The sequence below is a fragment of the Bacillus rossius genome, chromosome 16 (assembly GCF_032445375.1).
Source record: "Bacillus rossius redtenbacheri isolate Brsri chromosome 16, Brsri_v3, whole genome shotgun sequence".
In the NCBI taxonomy this organism is placed as follows: domain Eukaryota; kingdom Metazoa; phylum Arthropoda; class Insecta; order Phasmatodea; family Bacillidae; genus Bacillus; species Bacillus rossius.
Genome location: NC_086343.1, coordinates 37232077 through 37251668, shown reverse-complemented (window position 1 = coordinate 37251668; position 19592 = coordinate 37232077). Strand labels below are relative to the sequence as shown.

The 19592-nt window shown below is 37.0% G+C and overlaps 1 protein-coding gene across 1 annotated transcript in view; it reads left to right on the top strand.

The window, feature by feature from the left end:
- Nucleotides 1–3534: 3534 nt before the first annotated feature.
- Nucleotides 3535–19592, top strand: part of LOC134540132 (protein misato homolog 1) — a 138958-nt gene continuing 122900 nt past the window's right edge. Inside the window, exon 1 of the mRNA XM_063382658.1 lies at nt 3535–3799. Within this exon, the coding sequence (XP_063238728.1) occupies nt 3719–3799 (81 nt within the window). The 5' untranslated portion in view covers nt 3535–3718. The remainder of the gene's footprint in view (nt 3800–19592) is intronic.

Here is a 19592-nt window from a genome sequence, read left to right as displayed (position 1 = left end):
GATGTGCAGCAACCGATTGCTATAACGTCTGGACAAGAAAATAAACCTAAGACTGTGTTCGGCACATTACAAGTGAATGATAATGGGTTCTACTTGTCGCAGTCTGCTTTTCGTGGGACATTGAAAGACTACTATTATCTAAATACGTTAGGTGAGTCGAAAGACATTTGTAATTTTCTTGATGATATCAGAGAGAACATAATCAGTCAACTTACTGATGACGTTGCAACAAACGGTCCATTAAAATACAACTTGTGGTTGGACTGTATATATGGAAAGCCGTATCCATTCGAAGACGAAGTGAAGAAGTGCGCATTCAAGACATTGGCTGCAGTAATTTACAGTTCTGACGATGTGAAGCATACTGTTAAAAATGGTATCCGGAAACTCTGTCAAGAAGAGGAGGACTATGTCTGTAAAGGTTCTGGTTGGACTCTTTCTAGTATAAACCGATTGGAGCTAAGAATTAGTCATTTCACGCGTATGCGGACCTAAATGATTATTATAATGTTAACTTTCGCAAGTGTTCGTGTAGTAAAGTAGAAATTATGTAATAAAGTTTATTTTGTGAAAGAACTTGTGTTGTTTTCTTTGTCGAACCTGCCACTATTAAGTATATTATGTTAATTATTTTTCATCTTCATTCCGAATCGTGCCAAGGGCCTAAGTCGACCTAATTAATCATTTAATTGTTTGCAAATTTATGTAATGAGTTTGTAACTTTTTCCCGAATCTCTAGCAATATAATTACGAATTTTCCAAGGTGGTGGTGTTGATGGCTTTTAGGATGATGGTAGTAGAGGTTTTAAAGTCTCTTTAAGAATGTTGAACATGGTTTATTGAAATTATTATTATTTTACATAAAATTAAACATTATTGCATCGGTCGGGTATCGAACCAAGGACAGGAAGCGATCGAATCAATATTTAAATTAATGGGTGATTTATTTAATGAATTTTGAACTTTTTCCCGCATCTCTAGCTAAATAATTACGGATTTTCAAGATGGCGGCCAAATGACAAGATGGCGGGTGTCACAGTAATAATAAATGATTACTGCACTCTAGCGGGTAAGAATTAAACTAACATGGTGTCAGCGCACTCTAGCCAATGATAACAAGATGGAGGTCTCCAGCAGACGAAGACAAGATGGCGGGCGTAACGAAACATGCTACAATTATATAATCCAAGATGGCGACCATAACGATACGTGCTACAGTGGTTTATAAGTAATATTTTATTAAATTTCTATTATTTAATTCTATTATTTAATTTTTTTAATGATTTTTAAAATTTTTCCCGAATCTCTAGCATTAAAATTACGGATTTTCAAGATGGTGGACATGACGTCATACTATCTGATGGTATATGTGCATTGGTGAAAGTGGTGGGGGTCAGTCTGCCAGCACCCACCATTGAGGAAGGAGCCGGTCGCCATTTTTTTTTTTGACCTCGTCGGGTTCGAACCGAGGACTCCAAACTCCGTGTAGTTAATGTATGATTTTTATAAATATTTTATTAAAATTTTATTATTTGAATTTTTTTATAAATTTTTAAAAAAAATACATTTAAATCGGATAATAAATAAAAAAGTTAAAGATGGCGGGCGTAACGGAAATTGCAACGGTGACGTCATCATCCAATATGACGTCAGAGGCTTATCTGCGGCTGTAGACATGGATGCTTAAGCCGCTATATGGACATTTCTAGCCACTGGGATTTTTAAGGACTAAAAACGGGAAATTTTCCCTCGAAATGGGAATTTTTCCCTCGAAAAGGGAATTTTTTTATTTTTTTTATTTTTTCAGATTTTTTGGTGGAATGTTTTTCCACAAAAATGGAAATTTTGAGGAATTTTGGGCACATTTTGCCCAATTTTGGAGAATTTTGACACATTTTGCAGGTCAAATTCAAGGTCAAGGTCAAAGGTCAAGGTCACAACCATCCAAGATGGCCGCCGTGACGTCACAATCCAAGATGGCGGACACCGGCTCCGGCTCCACGCGCCAGCGCCAGTCCCAGCTCCGGCTATTATATACTACTTTTAGTTTTCTTTATTAATTTGTCGTTAATTTTATATATATTTGCAAATTCTGCCCGTACTTAGATTTAAATTAATAATAATAATAATAATTTTTTTTTAATTAAAAAAAATATTTTTAATCTTGAAATGCACTCTCAGGCCCATTCTACAATGGCACGGAAACGGAGACACCGAAAACGTAAACGGAGAAGGATCTCCCTGACATTTCACTGTCGCATCTGCTGCTTCCACAATGCACGGAAACGTTACAAATGGCAACCAATGAGAGTTAATTTCAAAATTAAAAGATATGAAATTAACTAAAAAAATATATATAGGCCTATATGTTTTAAAATCTAGGTATTTTAGATTTTTGTATACAACATGTACAGAACAATAATTCAAATAAACTACCGTCAATATTTAAGCCCAATTTCGTTGCTGTATGTTTACTTTTTGGATTTAATAATAGTTCAAATTTATATCCAGATTTGCTGATGTATTATAGTATTTCAACTTCAAGTCAAACTCAGCTTTTAGCTTCGCTGCCAGGTGGCAGCATTGCTCAAAATGGATAAGCCTGCAATCTACCGTCATTTTATATGAACTAGTTTTAAAATATCAGATTCGACAGAATTCCGGATCGGTATGGTTCTGGCTTACAGGTTAGTCACTGGAATTTCACCTAAAATATTTCGACACTTTTCCGTGGGCTATTTGTAGATGCTAACAACAAACAGTATAGTCACTACGCCGTTTCGACACAATTCCGTCATTCCTACGATTGTGCGGAATATACACTATTCCGTGTCGGTACAAATCCGGGCCACCTTTCAGAATTTATTTCGTAAACGGAATAGTCACTATTCCGTTCGATGGAAATCCGTAGTAATTTCGGAATAGTCACTATGCCGGGTCGAAACAATTCAGTCGCCCCTACTGTACCTATTTTGTTCAATTACAATAGGTTTGTTTTACTCGCAGACTTTTTTACTCCCCAGAATTTGTAAGATTTTGAATCAAATGAACCTAGGTCAACAAGAGTTGATAACTCTTACATGAGCGAAGAGAACGACTTGAGGTTTATTTATTTAGTTTTTACATATTGTACATGGCACAAAAACACACATATTGAAAAACACTATTGCAAACTAAGATTTATCTGGAGGTGAAACTGCTTAGGCAATACCTAATATCATGCCACAGATGATGAAAGCTTGATCAAATAATGTTGAAACTTTTTTTAATATAAGATCGTCAATACAAATATATTTGACATAATATGTAGTATTAAATAAATACATGATAACAAATTACTTTATTTAAAATATCATTATATATAAATATGCGTTCATCACTTTCATTGAGAAACATTGTCCACTGAACTTTACGAATAACATAGAACTCTTCTTAAAGAGGGGGAAAATTTAGGGCATAATTTGTGTGACTTGAGAGCATCTCGCTCTGTTGAATGAAACGAGCATCCACAATACTGTTTCAAGCAAGTAAACCGCGTAAGGGCCCCCGGGAGTTAAAAGATCAACCAGAGGCTTCGAGTAAAACAAACTGAATATTTGGTTGTACTTCATCATGATGGTAGCACTGATTAATCTGTTTTATTTACATGGGAAGTATGTAAACAAATGGTGTTCTCGAAAAAAATAAGTTTTGTGATTAATAATTTTACTTGTATGAAATGGGTAGTTGTAGTGAAGTTGTTTCTCTACAACTCGGTAACTATGCTAATCATATCGGTGCACATTGGTGGAATCTTCAAGTAAGTGGTTAAGTTAGTTATACTTGGCTTGCTAATTTAGGTTATGGTATGTTGTTTTGCTTGTATTTTGAGGACGTATCAAACACTTTCTCAGGTGAGTTCTCTTGTATGTGGGGGACGTTGTAGTAAGTCGGTGGGTGGGTTTTCTCAGGTATCTTGGTTTGCTGTACAAATCATTCCGAAGCTGCGCCATTAATAAATCATTTCAACCATCGTTTTTATAGACCTTCATGTGTCGTTAAGTCATAATGTATTTACTTGCGCTCTTACTTACTCTTGTATTTTTTGGAAATCGTAACGTAGTGACTTTTCTTTGAAATTTGAAAAATAAATTTCCGAGAATGATTTTTTAAAATGCTATTAGTTCAAAAAAGCAGTTAAATGTTTTTAAGGTCGCCAAATTAACCTGACCAACCATTCACACGACTTGACATAATTGTAAATCCAACCAATCCATCCAACTGTTTAAATGGTCCACTACTAGGCACTTAAATATGGCAATTGTTATGCCTCTCCTTAGTGCGCAAATAATTTTATTAAGTAATTTCTTAAGGGCCCCACACACGATCAGTCCAGCTCGCAGTTCGGACTGAACAGTCTGAACTGTCAGTTCGGACTGAACTGAAGCCTTCCCCACACACGATCAGTCCAGGCCTTCAGTTCGGACTGTCAGTCCGAACTGACAGTTTGGACTTATGTGAAGGTAACCTAACCTACACACGATCAGTCCTGTGGTTGTTATTGTATCGTTTAGACATAGAATATGGAAGAAACTTTGGATGTTGCAGTTGTAGTTGCACTTAAAGCTAGAAAAAAAAGAAAAAATAGCAAAACGAAAAGGAAGTGTTGGGTGAAGGATTGGTTATCAAAGCGAGGTCAGTATTCCCATGTAAATATACTGCAAGAGTTGAAATTTAATCCAAAGGACTGGCAAAACTATTTGCGTATGAATGAAGAAATATATCTTGAACTTTTGCATATGGTGTCTCCATTCATTCAAAAGACAAATACGAATATGAGAGATGCCATATTGCCTCATGAACGACTAACTGCTACGTTAAGATTCCTAGCAACAGGCAGATCTCTTGAAGACTTGAAGTTCTCTACTGTAATATCCCCTCAAGCCTTGGGAGGAATTATTGAGGAGACCTGCATTGCTATCTTCAAAGTTCTGAAGAAGGAATATTGCAAGGTAAATTATACATTGACCATGGTAACATCAGAAATCAAACCTCCGCACAGGATCATGGATAAACTAAACACGTTTAGAAAACCAATGAAAAATGCTAAAGTGCGTGATTACACAGCAGTTGTTTAGAGTGTGTCGACTGTCATCAAACTAATGAGTTGTAGATAGTATTTTACTGAGCAAGTGTACATCTGTTATCTAATAGCAGTCACCATTAATTATAAAACAATTAAATATTTACATGTTGAAAATTTTAGTTTTTGCGAAGGTAACAGCCGAAATGCCGCTTCGCACGCTTGTTTACAGGTGGAACGAGAACTGGCCTCGATCGAAGCATTTTAGACTGCGTAAAACCGCGCGATAGACTTTAATTTATTCATGATCCCGTAATTAGGATTTGATTTCTGATGTGACCACAGCCTTTGTGGCTGTATACCAGTATTTATAATTATTTTTGCACAGTGATTCGTTATGCTAGAGTCCATATAAGGAAGCCAACAACTAACTAACACATTCGTTACCATTGTAAATGCCTTTTTATAATTTATGTGACTTCGTTTTGACCAATTATTTTCAGAAACACTAGGATATGCTGTTTTGTTATTTATTTTTATTTTTACCCAGACTCGACAGCAACATGCACGAAAGCAAATGCACACTCTAGTTCATAATAAAAATTTTAGTGTAGTAATGTACTGTAGATTAGTTATTTAAATACCACTATACTTTCATCCTTGTACAGATTAAAATGTAAGTAAGTAATTAGTCAATGTATATCTATATTTGTATAGTGTGTTGTAATTAGTTATAAAATAGCTTAAAGAATAAACATGCAAACACTAAATAACTAAACGAGTGTTGCATTATCACATTTATTTGTTTGTTACGCTACAATGACATGGAAACACACTAACAAATATTTCACCAAAAAAAAATGTAATAAATGTGATAAAAAACATACTTCAATTCCAATACATCTTCAATTTTTATGAAATGCTCATGATGGAAATGTTTCAGAGCTTTCTTGTGATTCCACAATTTCAATCTGGGGACCTTCAAGAACAAGATCAGGTGGCGTAAACTGCGAGTGAAACATCTGGAAGGTGGTGTTAGGATTCTGCAACGAAACAATTTGGCTCCCTCTGTTCAAATTTCCCATCTGAGCTTCGAAAATGGCATCATTCATTATCTTCTCTGCGAAAATTCTTTGGGAAGGTTGCAGCTCACGAAGTTTCGCAGCAATATGTTTGCCAAAAATATCATGTTGATCCTCATGTTTGGCATTTTCAAGACGTTCCCCCACCAATGTTAGGATCCTGTCGGATTCGTCCTGCTTTTTCGGGCGTTTTAATCGAGGGGTTGGTCTCACTTGCTCGTCACTACTGGCAGATGTGCATTCTGGAGGTGTAATATGTTGTCGCACACCTGAGGCAGTAGGAGTTGATTCGAACGAACATGCATGTTGTGAAGGATCGTCCAAAACTTCATCCTATAAAAACAAAATATAAAGTATTTTCAATGTATATTTCATTATATAAAACCTAGTTTTCTAAAGAAGGCATACTCTGAAATATATGTACGTGAATTGTGCCTGTTTTATGTTTCCAGTTTCCTTCGTGTGAAGAAGATTGGAAAGATATCGCAAAGGGCTTCCAAAACAGATGGAACTTCCCCCATTGCATTGGGGCAATAGATGGCAAGCATGTTGCCATTGTCCCGCCACCTAGTTCTGGATCATATTTCTATAACTACAAGGGGTTTAACAGCCAAGTTCTTCTGGGGATTGCTGACTCGGATTACAAGTTGATATACTTTGCCTTTGGAACGAATGGCAGAGTTTCTGATGGGGGTGTTCTCTCCTATAGTGACTTTTACGAGAAACTGACAAGTGGGAATTTACATCTGCCAGAGCCTTCCTTAGTAGACAGTTACAATCTACCCTATGTTCTCATAGGAGATGAAGCTTTCCCTCTTAGGGAGGAATTGATGAAACCATTTTCAGCAAAGCAACTCACTCAAGAAAGGAGAGAATGCAACTACAGATTTTCACGGGGGCGAAGAATAATAGAAAATGTTTTTGGCATTATGACTGCAAGGTTTGGTGTTTTCCAGAAGCCTATTCACTTAGGCTTGCATAGGATTAAGGCTGTTGTTTTTGCATGTTGTGCACTGCACAATTATTTACGTACCAAATCATCATCTACCTACACCCCTCCTGAATGTTTTGATACCGAGTTTGAAGAAACTGACACCATCATCCTTGGATTACATCGAAACCAATGTGAAAAACTTCATGTCAACAAGACTGGAGCTGCAAGTACTGCTGCTACACAAATAAGAAATTTATTTCTTGACTACTTTAATGGTAGTGGTCGAGTCCCATGGCAGGAAAAATTTGCGTCTTGAAATTTCTATGTGCATGGGACTGGCCCAGCAAATAAGGTTATAATATGATTTTTAAATTTGTGATGTATTTTAATAGGGATTTATTGTAATTGTAATTGTGTGTGCTATGTACTTACATTTTCTGATGACATTATCAATAGTTTATTATTTTCTGATTCATTTCATGAATGATTTGTAAAATATACTAACCAAGGGTTCAAGAACAAAATTATTGACAGCAGATTGTTTTTTGTAAATAAACTTAATACAGATATATGATATTTATGTGCCACCCACGTAACACCACTGTTGACTAGGATAGCAATAACATGATTGTAGGTAGACTGTTTATGAAATTAAATAGCTATCTCCATCTTGCACTAACAGACTTTGATATAACGTTCATTAAGGACTACATCGCTTGTGAAAAGTACAGGGCTTTCATTGATTATTTTGCAAACCTACACTAGGAAAATGTAAAATGATACTTCCGGACATGGGCGTAGATCCCGAGGCCCCCCCCTCCCTCATCAAGGAATCAAATAGGCCCTCTCTGAGGGGGCTCGCTTGCATTTGCAAAATGGTAACTGTGAAATGGGAATGATAAAAGTTAATCCCGTGGAGCCCCCTGGGATTCATACAGATTTTCGCCCATGATTCCGCAACCATAATTTACAAACTATGCGGTAAAAGTAAATTACAAAATACACAAGTTTGCTTACCTCACAGTCACTGTCGTTTAAGTTTGAGGATGCGTCCAATGGGATTTCTTGGTCGGTCAAAAAGATCAAATGATCATAGTACCATAACTTTGGTACAAAAACATCGTCACTTCCTGAACCACTTCTTTTGGATTGTACTACTTTTTTATGTGTTTTGCGAAATGCGCTCCTCAAACAGTTTATTTTTTTCTTTACTGTGTCTTTGTTTGCATCGGGCTCAATGGTTTTTACCTGCTCAACTAAGATTTCACAGGCAGAGTTCTTTTTTGTGTTGTTGTGGTAAGAATTACTTTTAACGTTCCACAAACATTATGCTCCCGCCATAATTCTATAAAATTCACTAGGAAATCTTTCGACCAGGAAGCCATGTCAACACAGTGCACACTATTTCACACCAGCACAAATACAAAGCAAGGAATGTAAATAGTGGCAACACCATGATGATATAACAACTGATTACCACTTCATTACTAAAAAAAAAAAAAAAAAAAAAAAAAAAAAAACTGGCATTTTTTCTTTAAGTATTTAATAATATATATAGAAACATTAATTATTTATTTGTAATACAAATGCGTGCATTGTACCGACCTTTTCAAAGGCATGTACAATTTCAATTAATAAAAATACAGTTTGTAACCCATAACCTCACTTTTATTATATATATGAAAACAGCTTGCAAAATTGAGGTACATACTACCTACATTGCATTTCTCTAGCCATGTGTTGTGAAATTTATTATGCATGCAATTAGCCATGTGTATATTTAACTCTCTTCTCACAACTTTTTGGAGTAATATTCTTACATCAACCACTATGGCCATGGCCCAGGTCATATTAAAAAATCAAACCTTAGAATGGGATCGACAATTAAAGTCTATCACCCGGTTTCACAAATCTTATTCACGCACTTTTCAATAATTTTTTTATTTTTAACTTTGTTTACTATATCCTAAATTCCATGGATTGATGGACTGATTGTTTGGACTGACAGTTCGGACTGCGACCAGTTGTTCCCACACACGGCAGTTTGGACTGAGAACTCTTGAGCCCACAGTCCGATTTGATGGAAAGTCATCAGTTCGTCAGTCCATCAGTTCCGACTGATCAGTCCACCGTCCTTGCGCACACACGGCAGTTCCGACTGTTCAGTTCCGACTGATCAGTCCGAACTGTCAGTTCCGACTGATCGTGTGTGGGGGCCTTTAGAGAAACTTCTAAATTACAAAAATTTGGAAACGTACTGGAAAGTTAAACTTATAATAAAAAGATATTTCAATAATACTTCAGAGGAGCACTAAGGAGGGTGAACAAGAATGTATTACCGCCCCTATGAGCTTACTGATGGTGAAGAGGATCGTAAGACTTATAAATGAGAAGTTGAGGTTTGGTTGGCGAGCTATTCGATTTATTCTGAATAAAAATTGATTTTCTATTTTATTTTACTGTGCTTTCATAATTTTTATATGGTTTGCATAATACAAATTTAAGACCAAATTATTAAAAAAAAGGTGAAAAACAATTGATAACCGGCCCGGGCCTCAACAGGGTTACTTATGAAGGTTAATATATAATTACACAAAATTGTTTCGTTGCATTGGCTAACACTTGAAATTATAAATTTACAGTTCTGAAATATGAAATAAAACAATAAAATAAAAATAATAAAAAAGTCTATAAACTGGCACGGGTGGTAGGTAGACTTAATATATGTTGGCGGTCAATCATAGTGAGCCGCAGACAATGAGAAGAGAGAGATAGCAAAATGACGAAGGCATTTTACCGAGTGTTGTGAAACTGCTGGGCCAAAATTTTGATGCAGGATGTTCTAGGATGAACTGGGTTCCAGGGGTGTTCTCGAACCCGCACTGCAACAAAGGCCATTCGGTACGAATTACCTTGGATGCAGGCGTTAGGTAGGGTGGCGGAATTCGCCACCGGGATTGGTGGAAATGGGGTAAAAACATAAAAAAAACTCATGGTATATATGTATTTGAGCGGTATTTGCGAAAAAAAAAAGTTAAAATATGAAAATACTTTTATTGTATGCTCTTCAACTTCCTCTTTTCATTTAAAGCGGCGGAGGTAAGAAATTCAAAATACTTTACGAGATATCAAATTTTTAAATTTCATCATATGTAGTTCAGCAGTATTTGCGAAAAAAAAGTTAAAAATCCGAAAATACCTTTATTATATGCTCTTCAACTTCCGATTTTCATTAAAAGCGGCGAAGATAAAAAATTCCAAATACTTTAGGAGATATCAAATTTTTAAATTTCATCACAATACCAGTGCATTGATGTGGTGTTCACTATTGTTTATTGTTTACGAGTATCTATTTTTTTTATTGGATAATGATGTCACATGATTGTTCGTGATAGGCCAGAATTCAAATGAACCAATACGTGATTATTTATTTCTTTTATTGTTTAAAACGGTATTTAATTACCGCCTCTAACTTAGGTGAGTTTTTAACGTTTCTAATTTTAAAGTCTTATTTGTTATTTGTATATTGTTGCGCAAGTAATAAGTAACAAAAAAATTGTACGTGAGTGGTTAGTGTTCATTCTTTGTTACGGGTTTGTTAGGTAAGGTCAGTTACATTATAAATACTTTAAAACTAAAGAACCATTGAAATTAATTCATATTATTTTTAATGTACGCTTTGTTTCAAAGTATTTATAATGTAACTGACTTGACCTAATCGACCATTTTCATTAATTAGGCAATCACAAACACATGACAATAAAAAAAATTGCGACGGTCGAAGGATTACACAAGTCTTGTATAGCAAAATAAGAACGGCAATATCTCCTAAAGTAATTGTAATTTCTTATCTCCGCCGCTTTTAATGAAAAGAGGAAGTTGAAGAGCATATAATAAAGGTATTTTCGGATTTTTAAAATTTTTTTCGCAAATACCGCTGAACTAAGTACTTACATATGATGAAATTTAAAAATTCTATATCTCCTAAAGTATTTGGAATTTCTTATCTCCGCCGCTTTTAGTGAAAAGAGGAAGTTGAAGAGCATACAATAAAGGTATTTTCGGATTTTTAACATTTTTTTTCGCAAATACCGCCCAACTACATATTTAACAAACTCACCACTATGGGGAGAATTCAGCTGCCTGGCTGCCGCCTCGTAGACCGACGCAGTAGCACATGGTTGGCTTTGGAAACCATAATGGATACGAAGAAAGTTAAAAGCAGAAAAAAAAAATTTAACTTGCAACTACTTAGGGCAGACCAAAAGCTAAAAATAGTAAATCGGCCCTTGAGGCCTTAACTGTAGTAGACTATATTCCAATTGATTGATCGGCGGTCTTCTAATTCTCGCATAAGTCAGGAGAGTCGCTGACTGGAGACGTTCGCGGTTGGCTGCCCTAAGAAAAGTGACCTCGGGGTGCGGTTGGGGCATTAAATTAAAAGGCCAAGTCTCCCTTGAAAGAGGGTGGGGGGCAGCCTTCGGTATTCATCGGTGCTCGTCGCCATAGACACTCAAAGTTGGCATCCTTGGCCAGTGAGCTCTAGACGGAGAAGTGGGGAACTCAACTTGCCCGGTGAGCGGTCAGGTTGAGGGTCGATTCAACTTGAACATTGTTCTTATGGGCACGACAGTGCTGCCCTCAGGTGGACAGCCAGGATGGTAGGGAGGGGTTAGTGTCTCTCGCTTCCGCTAGATGGATCGCGGATACGTTTTTTAGCAGTCCGGCGCATCTTAATTCCTCTCGTCGCCGGCAGGGTGTGCGGACGAGAGTGAGTGCGGCTATGGGTTATGACCTCCATGGACCAGAGAGGAGGGGGTTGAGGTTATGACCAGTGACTGACCTGGCCTGGATTCTGGACAAGGGGACTGGCGAGTGCGGGGGAAATTCTGCAAGGTTCGTGAGAACCGAGGCGACGAAACACCGTGACGTGTCTGCCGCACTGAGAATTTGACCAGGCTGGTTGTCCAAGCTTGCTGATTGCGAGACTTCGAGGAAGTCACCAGGGGCTGAATGTCTGCTTGCCCCTGCAAGTCTGGTCACAAAATGGCTTCGTGTGATGAGACTTAGTACATGACAGCAAGCGGGGGTTATGGGACCGGGGCGCTTCAAGCAGCACTCCAAGTCGCAACGTAGCATTGGCGAAGCTGTGAAACGAAGGGTTGGGGGGGGGGGGGGGGGGGGGGAGAGAGAGAGAGAAAAACACGCTGAAAAAGAATTGACCTGGCTGTACACTGGGCTGAATAAAATGGCAGGGAGCAAAGAATTTAAGTAAAAATAATTTAAAAAAAAAAACTCAATTATTTTAAAATTAAAAAAAGAGTGCATATAATGCACATGATTGGCACACAATGATGATTTACAGAATCATAAAAAGTAATAAGAGGAACTCAAAAATATGTACAGGTGAATATTTTATTTCCACATAAGAACACCTTATTCTAGAAAATTACTAACGTATTTTCTTGTAATTACATTCTTGTATTCTTGCTCCTTCCAGTTAGGACAATTATTCTTTGGTTAGCAAACATAACTTGTGATGCTGTTACAGCTGGACAAATATTTTTTTAATTGCTTTGCAACATTTCACACATTCATCTGTAAAGAAACATGGTGCCATTCTGAGAGCACCAGCAAACATACAATTTTGTGCTCATTCTTTTACATATCTCTGGCAGCTTGAGACAACCAGAGGTGCCCTTTCTGTTGTACACACTGTCATGAAAGTGAAGCAAGACTGTGAAAGAGCATGTTCTCTGCCAACTGAAACATTACAGGAGCTAGTGTTGAAGTTAGTATTTTAAATATTCTTGAGATATTTCCTATGCAGTTATTACTAAAATATTAATTTATAAATTCAAAGAGTTTCAATGTTAAAGTGACTTGTTGAATATATAATAAATAAACTCCGTAATGTATAAAACAGCAAAAAAATATTTCTGTATGTACTTAGTGAAATTAAATAATTGCAATTAGTTGATAAAAGTAATTTGTATTGTAGTTAACGGGGTCGTCCAGAGATTCCTGCATAAGTATATTTAGTTATGAGTAATCATCAGTTAATTTTGTTCAAACAAAAATGTATTTTACATCTCAAACTTATACCCGGAATAGTGTTAAAAACAAGGATTATTTTGTCATAGCACATTTCATGAACATTTTTTCCATGATTGTTTCCTATCTGTTAGGCAGTGCAAAATAAGTGTTTTGATGAATTATGCTTAAATGTCATTACATTTGCATGAAAAATCTATTGGGGCCTAAGTATTATCTGCACCTAAAGTTTGGCTAGTGATTATTTATGATGCGGAGCGTAATCATTTGAATAAATCTTTGAGGGAATCTTCAATCAGTTATTTTTAACAGTCTGTATACATGTGAGCCACCTACAAAAATAAAATAACTCAGTTCATTTATTTTTTGTTCGATGCTCTGATATCAAATTTAGAATACAGTGACAGTTCTTGAATCGGCCATTCTGTGGTTTGGTACATACTGTAATACAGTTCCAACAAGTTGTTCACATTCAGATTTTTCCGGATGTATTCTAGATGTTGACCTTAGCTGCCAGATAACATCACTGCGTTGCAGACATTATTAGTTCACTTAGAGTTTATTGTTACTGTCTTTTTTTTTTATTTCAATGCTGTTTTTCCTGTATTCTAGAGGGTTACATTTTACATTTCATTAGTTCATAGCCGCAATGATACCGTATTTTAAGACTAGCAGGGGCGGGATTTCAGCATTCTTGTTGGGGGGGCAACGGGGAAATGAAGTAACACCAACCCAGCAGATAAATATTGATTCGAGGTGCAAAATGGTGCCATTTAAGCAGTTTTTGGCAGTGTTGATGTAGAAGTTACTGTGGGGGAAAAGAGAGAGATTTAATCTCAATAAAAAAAAAACATGATTTTAACATTGACTCCCATTATAATATATGTAGCCTTATTAATGCGAAGGTTTTTTCTTACAGAAGATATAGTATAGTGACATAAGTAACAAAAAAAGTAGTCATTTTACTGTAAATAACACACAATTTCAGTTAAGTTTTTCTACTTTTTCTCATTCACTGAAAATGTAATCTTCGCTTTCGACTTGAATTAAAAGCAGTAATCACATCCGATATGTCAATTTTTATGTCTCTTTCAATGGCTAACAGAGCCAAAGAAGAGAGCCTTTCTTGTCCTAAAGAATTCCTGCAATATGTTTTTAACCGTCTCAAACATGAAAAGGATCGTTCACAAGAAGCCGAGTTCATAGGTATGGTAAGATAGAAACGAAACAACTCGAAAATTAATGGAAAAATATGTTTCACATTATTTCCTACACATGCAGATGCAACCACTCTTTCTTCTATGCACTTGTTCTTAATAATTTCCATTTTATAAAAACACTGCAGTTCTGCCATGAGGCATTCCTTGTCTAGGTTTTAGTAGTTGCAAACAACATTTGCACTAGAGGCGTTCATTTTATTTTCACCTAGAATGTTACTCAGGTGATTTAGGACAGCTAAATTGTTTTCATCCAGCCGGTCTCGTATTTCTTGGACAAGAATGTCAAGAAAAGGGAAATGTATCGTAATTTTGTAAAACTGTTCCATAGTATCAAAAGGAGTTTTACTACCACCATCTATTTTTCGCGGTATTCTTCCAAATTTAATGAAGTTAAAACATCCTTAAATATATTTGCTAACGATTCACCATCAGTTTTTTCTGTATAGTAAAATCCTACAAACGATTCATGAACCTCTAGATTGTCGTTCACATATCTTATCACAACAGCTACTTCCTGCAGTCTGGAAATATCTTGTGTTTCATCAGCAATCAAGGCAAATATTTTTGCCTGTCTTATTTTATCAGTGATTTGAGTCTTTATTTGCTCTCCCATAAGGGTTAACAGTTCATTCTGAAATTTTCCATCTGTGTACTGGAAGTTTTTGTGTCGATCAGCGAAGAATTGTTTTATTAATGTGCTGTCTTTGCTGTGAAGCTCCATCAACTCCAAAAAATTCCCTTTATTTTTTGAAGCAGTGGTCTCATCATGACCTCTTAATGCAATTGCCTGTCTTCCACAAAATATCAAGGTTTCGCACACTACTTGTAGCTACAGTCTGTTTTCTTGAACCTCTTTGGAATATTTATCAATCACCCTTTCGACAATGCTTCCATCTTTTTCAGCCTGCTGACGTGAAGCAAATTTCACTTTGTTTCTGATATGTGTGTTACTCTTCTGATGGTTCTAGAAAGCTGTAGTAGCCTTCTTCCACTTGCAAAATCCGGTGACTGTAAAAGCATCTTCAGCTATTGTTACCATTTCTGATTGGTGAAATAATCGGCATATGAAACAGTAGACTTTGTCGTTCAGTGGGCTATACTCCAGCCAAGTATATGTTTTGTACCACTCAGCCCTAAATTTCCAACCAACCGTAACAGGAAATTTTAACTTGTCCGGCTGAAATAGACCCTCTTTGAAGTATTTCATAGCTAGAGATGGATGATGACAGGGATCACGTTCGTTTCTGAGTAATAGGTCAGGCACACAAGAGTCGTCTTTAGTACAAAAAGCGGAAACATCTCGTTTGAAAACAGATTCAGCCCTAGACGAAGAAGCACGGTCACTCAAGTGAGAGCAAGGAGCAGGTAGTTGATGAGAAGACGAATCAGATGCCTCATCCTCTTCTTGCTGACAGCTCTCATTTCGCTTCTTCTTACTGGGTGGTCCAAAAAAAGACAGTTGTGAACTCTGTCCTTTTAGTTGAGCCTTGAAATATAAACACACCGACTTAACATAACATAAAAAAATTACATTAAACTATTATATATGACAATTTAGTACAAGCATAAATTCAGTGGTTTTGTGATTCTGTCAATAACTTTTGGTTATTATGGCAGTATGAAAGTACAAACCAAAAAAAAATTAAGTATAGGGTCAGGAGGGGTAGTAATGAGACATGGGAAAAACGAAGGAAAGTGATAAATAGTGCACTTTGTTCTCTCCCCCCCTCCCCGCCGGTCCGAAATAATTTTGATGTGTATTACATTAAAGGGGAATTCCATTGTCACGGGTGGGACACTTGCAGTACAATTTTATAGTTAAAAGTGTGTAAAACTATCATCCTGTGAGGTTTATTTACTCTTCAAGCATATTACATAAAACTATAAACATAGTACAGCAATATGCCTGGTTTAATTTACAAATGACATTCATTCATACTTAGTTATTAAATATTAAAGCTTGCGTCACGGGTGGGACAAAAAAAAGACATACCTTCCCACATGTTGGGATGTTTATTATAAATCCTGTGAATATTAGAGGAGTATATGATTTATATATAGAATTCTGCAAAGGGAAAAGTTTTCCACATACACTGCTACAAAAAGAAACAAGGAATATCATCATTAACATTAAACCAAATACTTAAGATTTTTAATGTCACGGGTGGGACATAGTTGTGTCACGGGCAGTGGCGTCTCGTCAGGGCAAGCAAGGCAAGCAGTGCTTGCCCAGGCAGTTTGCAGACAATGTATTTTTTAAATAAATATTTTATTCAGAATAGTATTTTACTTTGGCTCGTGCAGTTAGGTGTACATATTTTTTACATTATCTTCTTGGGACCCAATACTGTGCGCTGTGCACTATAAGAAAAGAACTCGTCGACACACAAAACATGCTGTTTTAGAAGCGTTGCTAGGTTTAGAAGCGCTGGTAGGACCGCTTTCAGCAGGAAGGCTGCCGCAATAGTTTCCTTTCGGAAGGGGGGTGGCATGGTACAAAGGTTCAGGGAGGGGATTGGCTGTAAAAACACGTGGTAGAAGCTACGAAGGTAGCGCTTTCTTGCCGAACTCAAGCGAACATGGCCGAAGCAGACGGTGGAATTCTTCCGCCGACTGCTTCGGCTAGGTCCGCTAAAGTTCGGCAGGGCAGGTGGCGAGGTCGCGTTTCAGTCGGCGGTCGTCTCTCGGGGAGCGCGCATCTCTCTCGCGGGCTGTAGGCTGGGAGTTCCCTGCGCCCTATTGGGTAACCAAAGGCTGGCAGTGCGTGGGGGATTTGTGGGCGTACAGGAGGCGGCCTAGCAGTGCCAACTGCTACCGACCGCGTCCCGCGGGTGGCGGATATGGGATCCCAGCTCGAGAGTTGCAATCTCGCTGGAGTGACTGTGAATAACCACGTACCAGTTAACAGAGTTTCTGATCACGTATGAAGATAGTTTCTTTTGTGTTCGTACAAAAATACCAACATTTAATTTTTACTATTCTAGTACATTTTTATGAGCTTCTTCTCTTTATTTTAAGTACTTACTTTGCCATGTGTTGTCTGTTTATATATTTTGTACCAGATATCGATGATACTACACTCCCACTTAGTATATAAATAATGTAGAGTAGGTATTTTATTATCAGAATAATGTATGCCAAACATTATTATTTTTTAAAAATAGTTTATTATTTAAAAAAAATGTCAATTTTTCTACCTGTGGAATAGTCAATGTTCAGTTAAGAAAACTACTTAAATAGCACCCTTTTGTACCTTTACATCCATATTTTCCCGGGGGAGGGCCCCCGGACCCCCCCCCCCCCCTCCCCTCCACCGTGTTTTGGGGTGAACGGAGTTGTTGCTTTCCCTCATGTAAACCTCACGCCTCGCCACTGGTCACGGGTGGGACATTTTTGTGAAATGGGCGACACCTGACTACATAATGCACAGTAAATTCATACACTTAATGTCAAACAAAAAAAACACATTAGCAACATATTATTCTTGCTCACATATTATATTTTTGAAAAATTCTTTTTTTTTCTTTGTTGTACTTCACACATTATGCTTTTTCACATACATCAACAACTGCAGGAAATTCGTAGAAAACACTGTTTCTAACTTTCTTCAGTACTGGTGTAGGTAGCACTGAAATAATGTCATCATAGTAAACAAAAGAAATATCATTTTCATTATTTTTAAACAGTTTCTTGCTGTTGTCAACGAGTCTCAAAAACATTACTTTTACCGAGCAGTCATTTTCAATGGAAGTCTGTGCTATACCAGCATATCTGTAGTCTTGATTATTAGTCTTTCTTGAAGTGGCTGTGAATTTAACAAGTAAAAAGGTCCCAATTCCTATTTCAGAAATAGAAGAAGGTGGTGTACACAAACGTGTACTTGATGAAAATAAGATTTTCCATTTTTAAATTACTCAGAAAGTTATTCCAGGAATTAATAATAGGGCGCCAGAGGTAATCAAGAAGTAACAACAAAATAACACTATCAAGACTTATTTTTATTGTTTTAACCATAATGAGAAACCTCGAGTCATGGAAGTAATAAACAAACAAACAAATATTAAATAAAGTCTATGGGATGTCGTAGATAACCTGACTCTTAAATAAAATAAAATAAAATAAAATAAATAAAGTTCCTGAAATTGTTCACTGAGTAAAAAGTTTTGGGGTTTTGCTCCGGCTTGCTCGAGCATGAAACGCCTAACCTAAAGACTTCTGGACTCGTGTACATATATTTTGTGCTAATGTTAGTAAATTTGCCGATAATCGCCGAAAGTCCGTATTCAACTAATTTGATGATAATTCAAAGTTTATACAATTACAGTTCGCATACGTTGACGGTAAAATTTACGTCAATTTTACTATATAGCGATGATGCAGACCATACCTTAACTCTGGATGATTAAGGTCGTTCGTAAAATACGTTGTCACTCACGTGAATTGAATGCGATTCTTCTGCATTCAATTACAGGGCGTCAATTAATATTGCCCAGTATTTTGACGTAATTTCCGATCCAAAAACGCCGAAATTAGCATCGCCACGAATAAAATATTCCCCGAGGGAATACACTACCACACGCACTAAATGGCGTCATTTTCCACTCTCTCTTGCTTCTCTCTTGCCGAAATTAAATTGTTAATTGAATAGGGCCAATCACGACCGCGACACGTTAGCGTCCTTTTTAATTAGGCCAATGAAATGTCAATATTACTCAAGCATAGGCTCGTTAAAGCTGTTCCAAACGCCGCGCGATTATTTATTTTAGCAGTTGTCATGACGACACAGCACGAGCTGCGCGCGCCGCCATGTGTGAAACAAAACAAAACACTGCCGAAAGTCCGGGAAGCGGTATTAACCTCAAACGTAAAACAATAATAAACAGTTTCAGTTAGTCTGATAATACCGTAATATTACAGTGCCGCTCCCGATATAAAATTATATTTCACTGTCCAAAAAGTTAAATTCAATTTAGATCGTTAAAACAAATAACTGGAACTGGTTACTTCACAAGTTGGCAACATTGCGATGAAAGTTGAAAAACGTTATTCTCTTGCCAACCGACACTACTCTTCGTAGGCTGGACAGTCACACTGTTTGTAAACATGATCTGTCTACATGTTGTGGAGTATCAGTTACCTGATTAGGCGAAGCAAGGATGTAGAAGAAGGCTCACCAATATCCATACATGGTAAGTGACAGCTGAGCAGAGAGGTCGACTGCGGTGTAAACCACAGTGCTG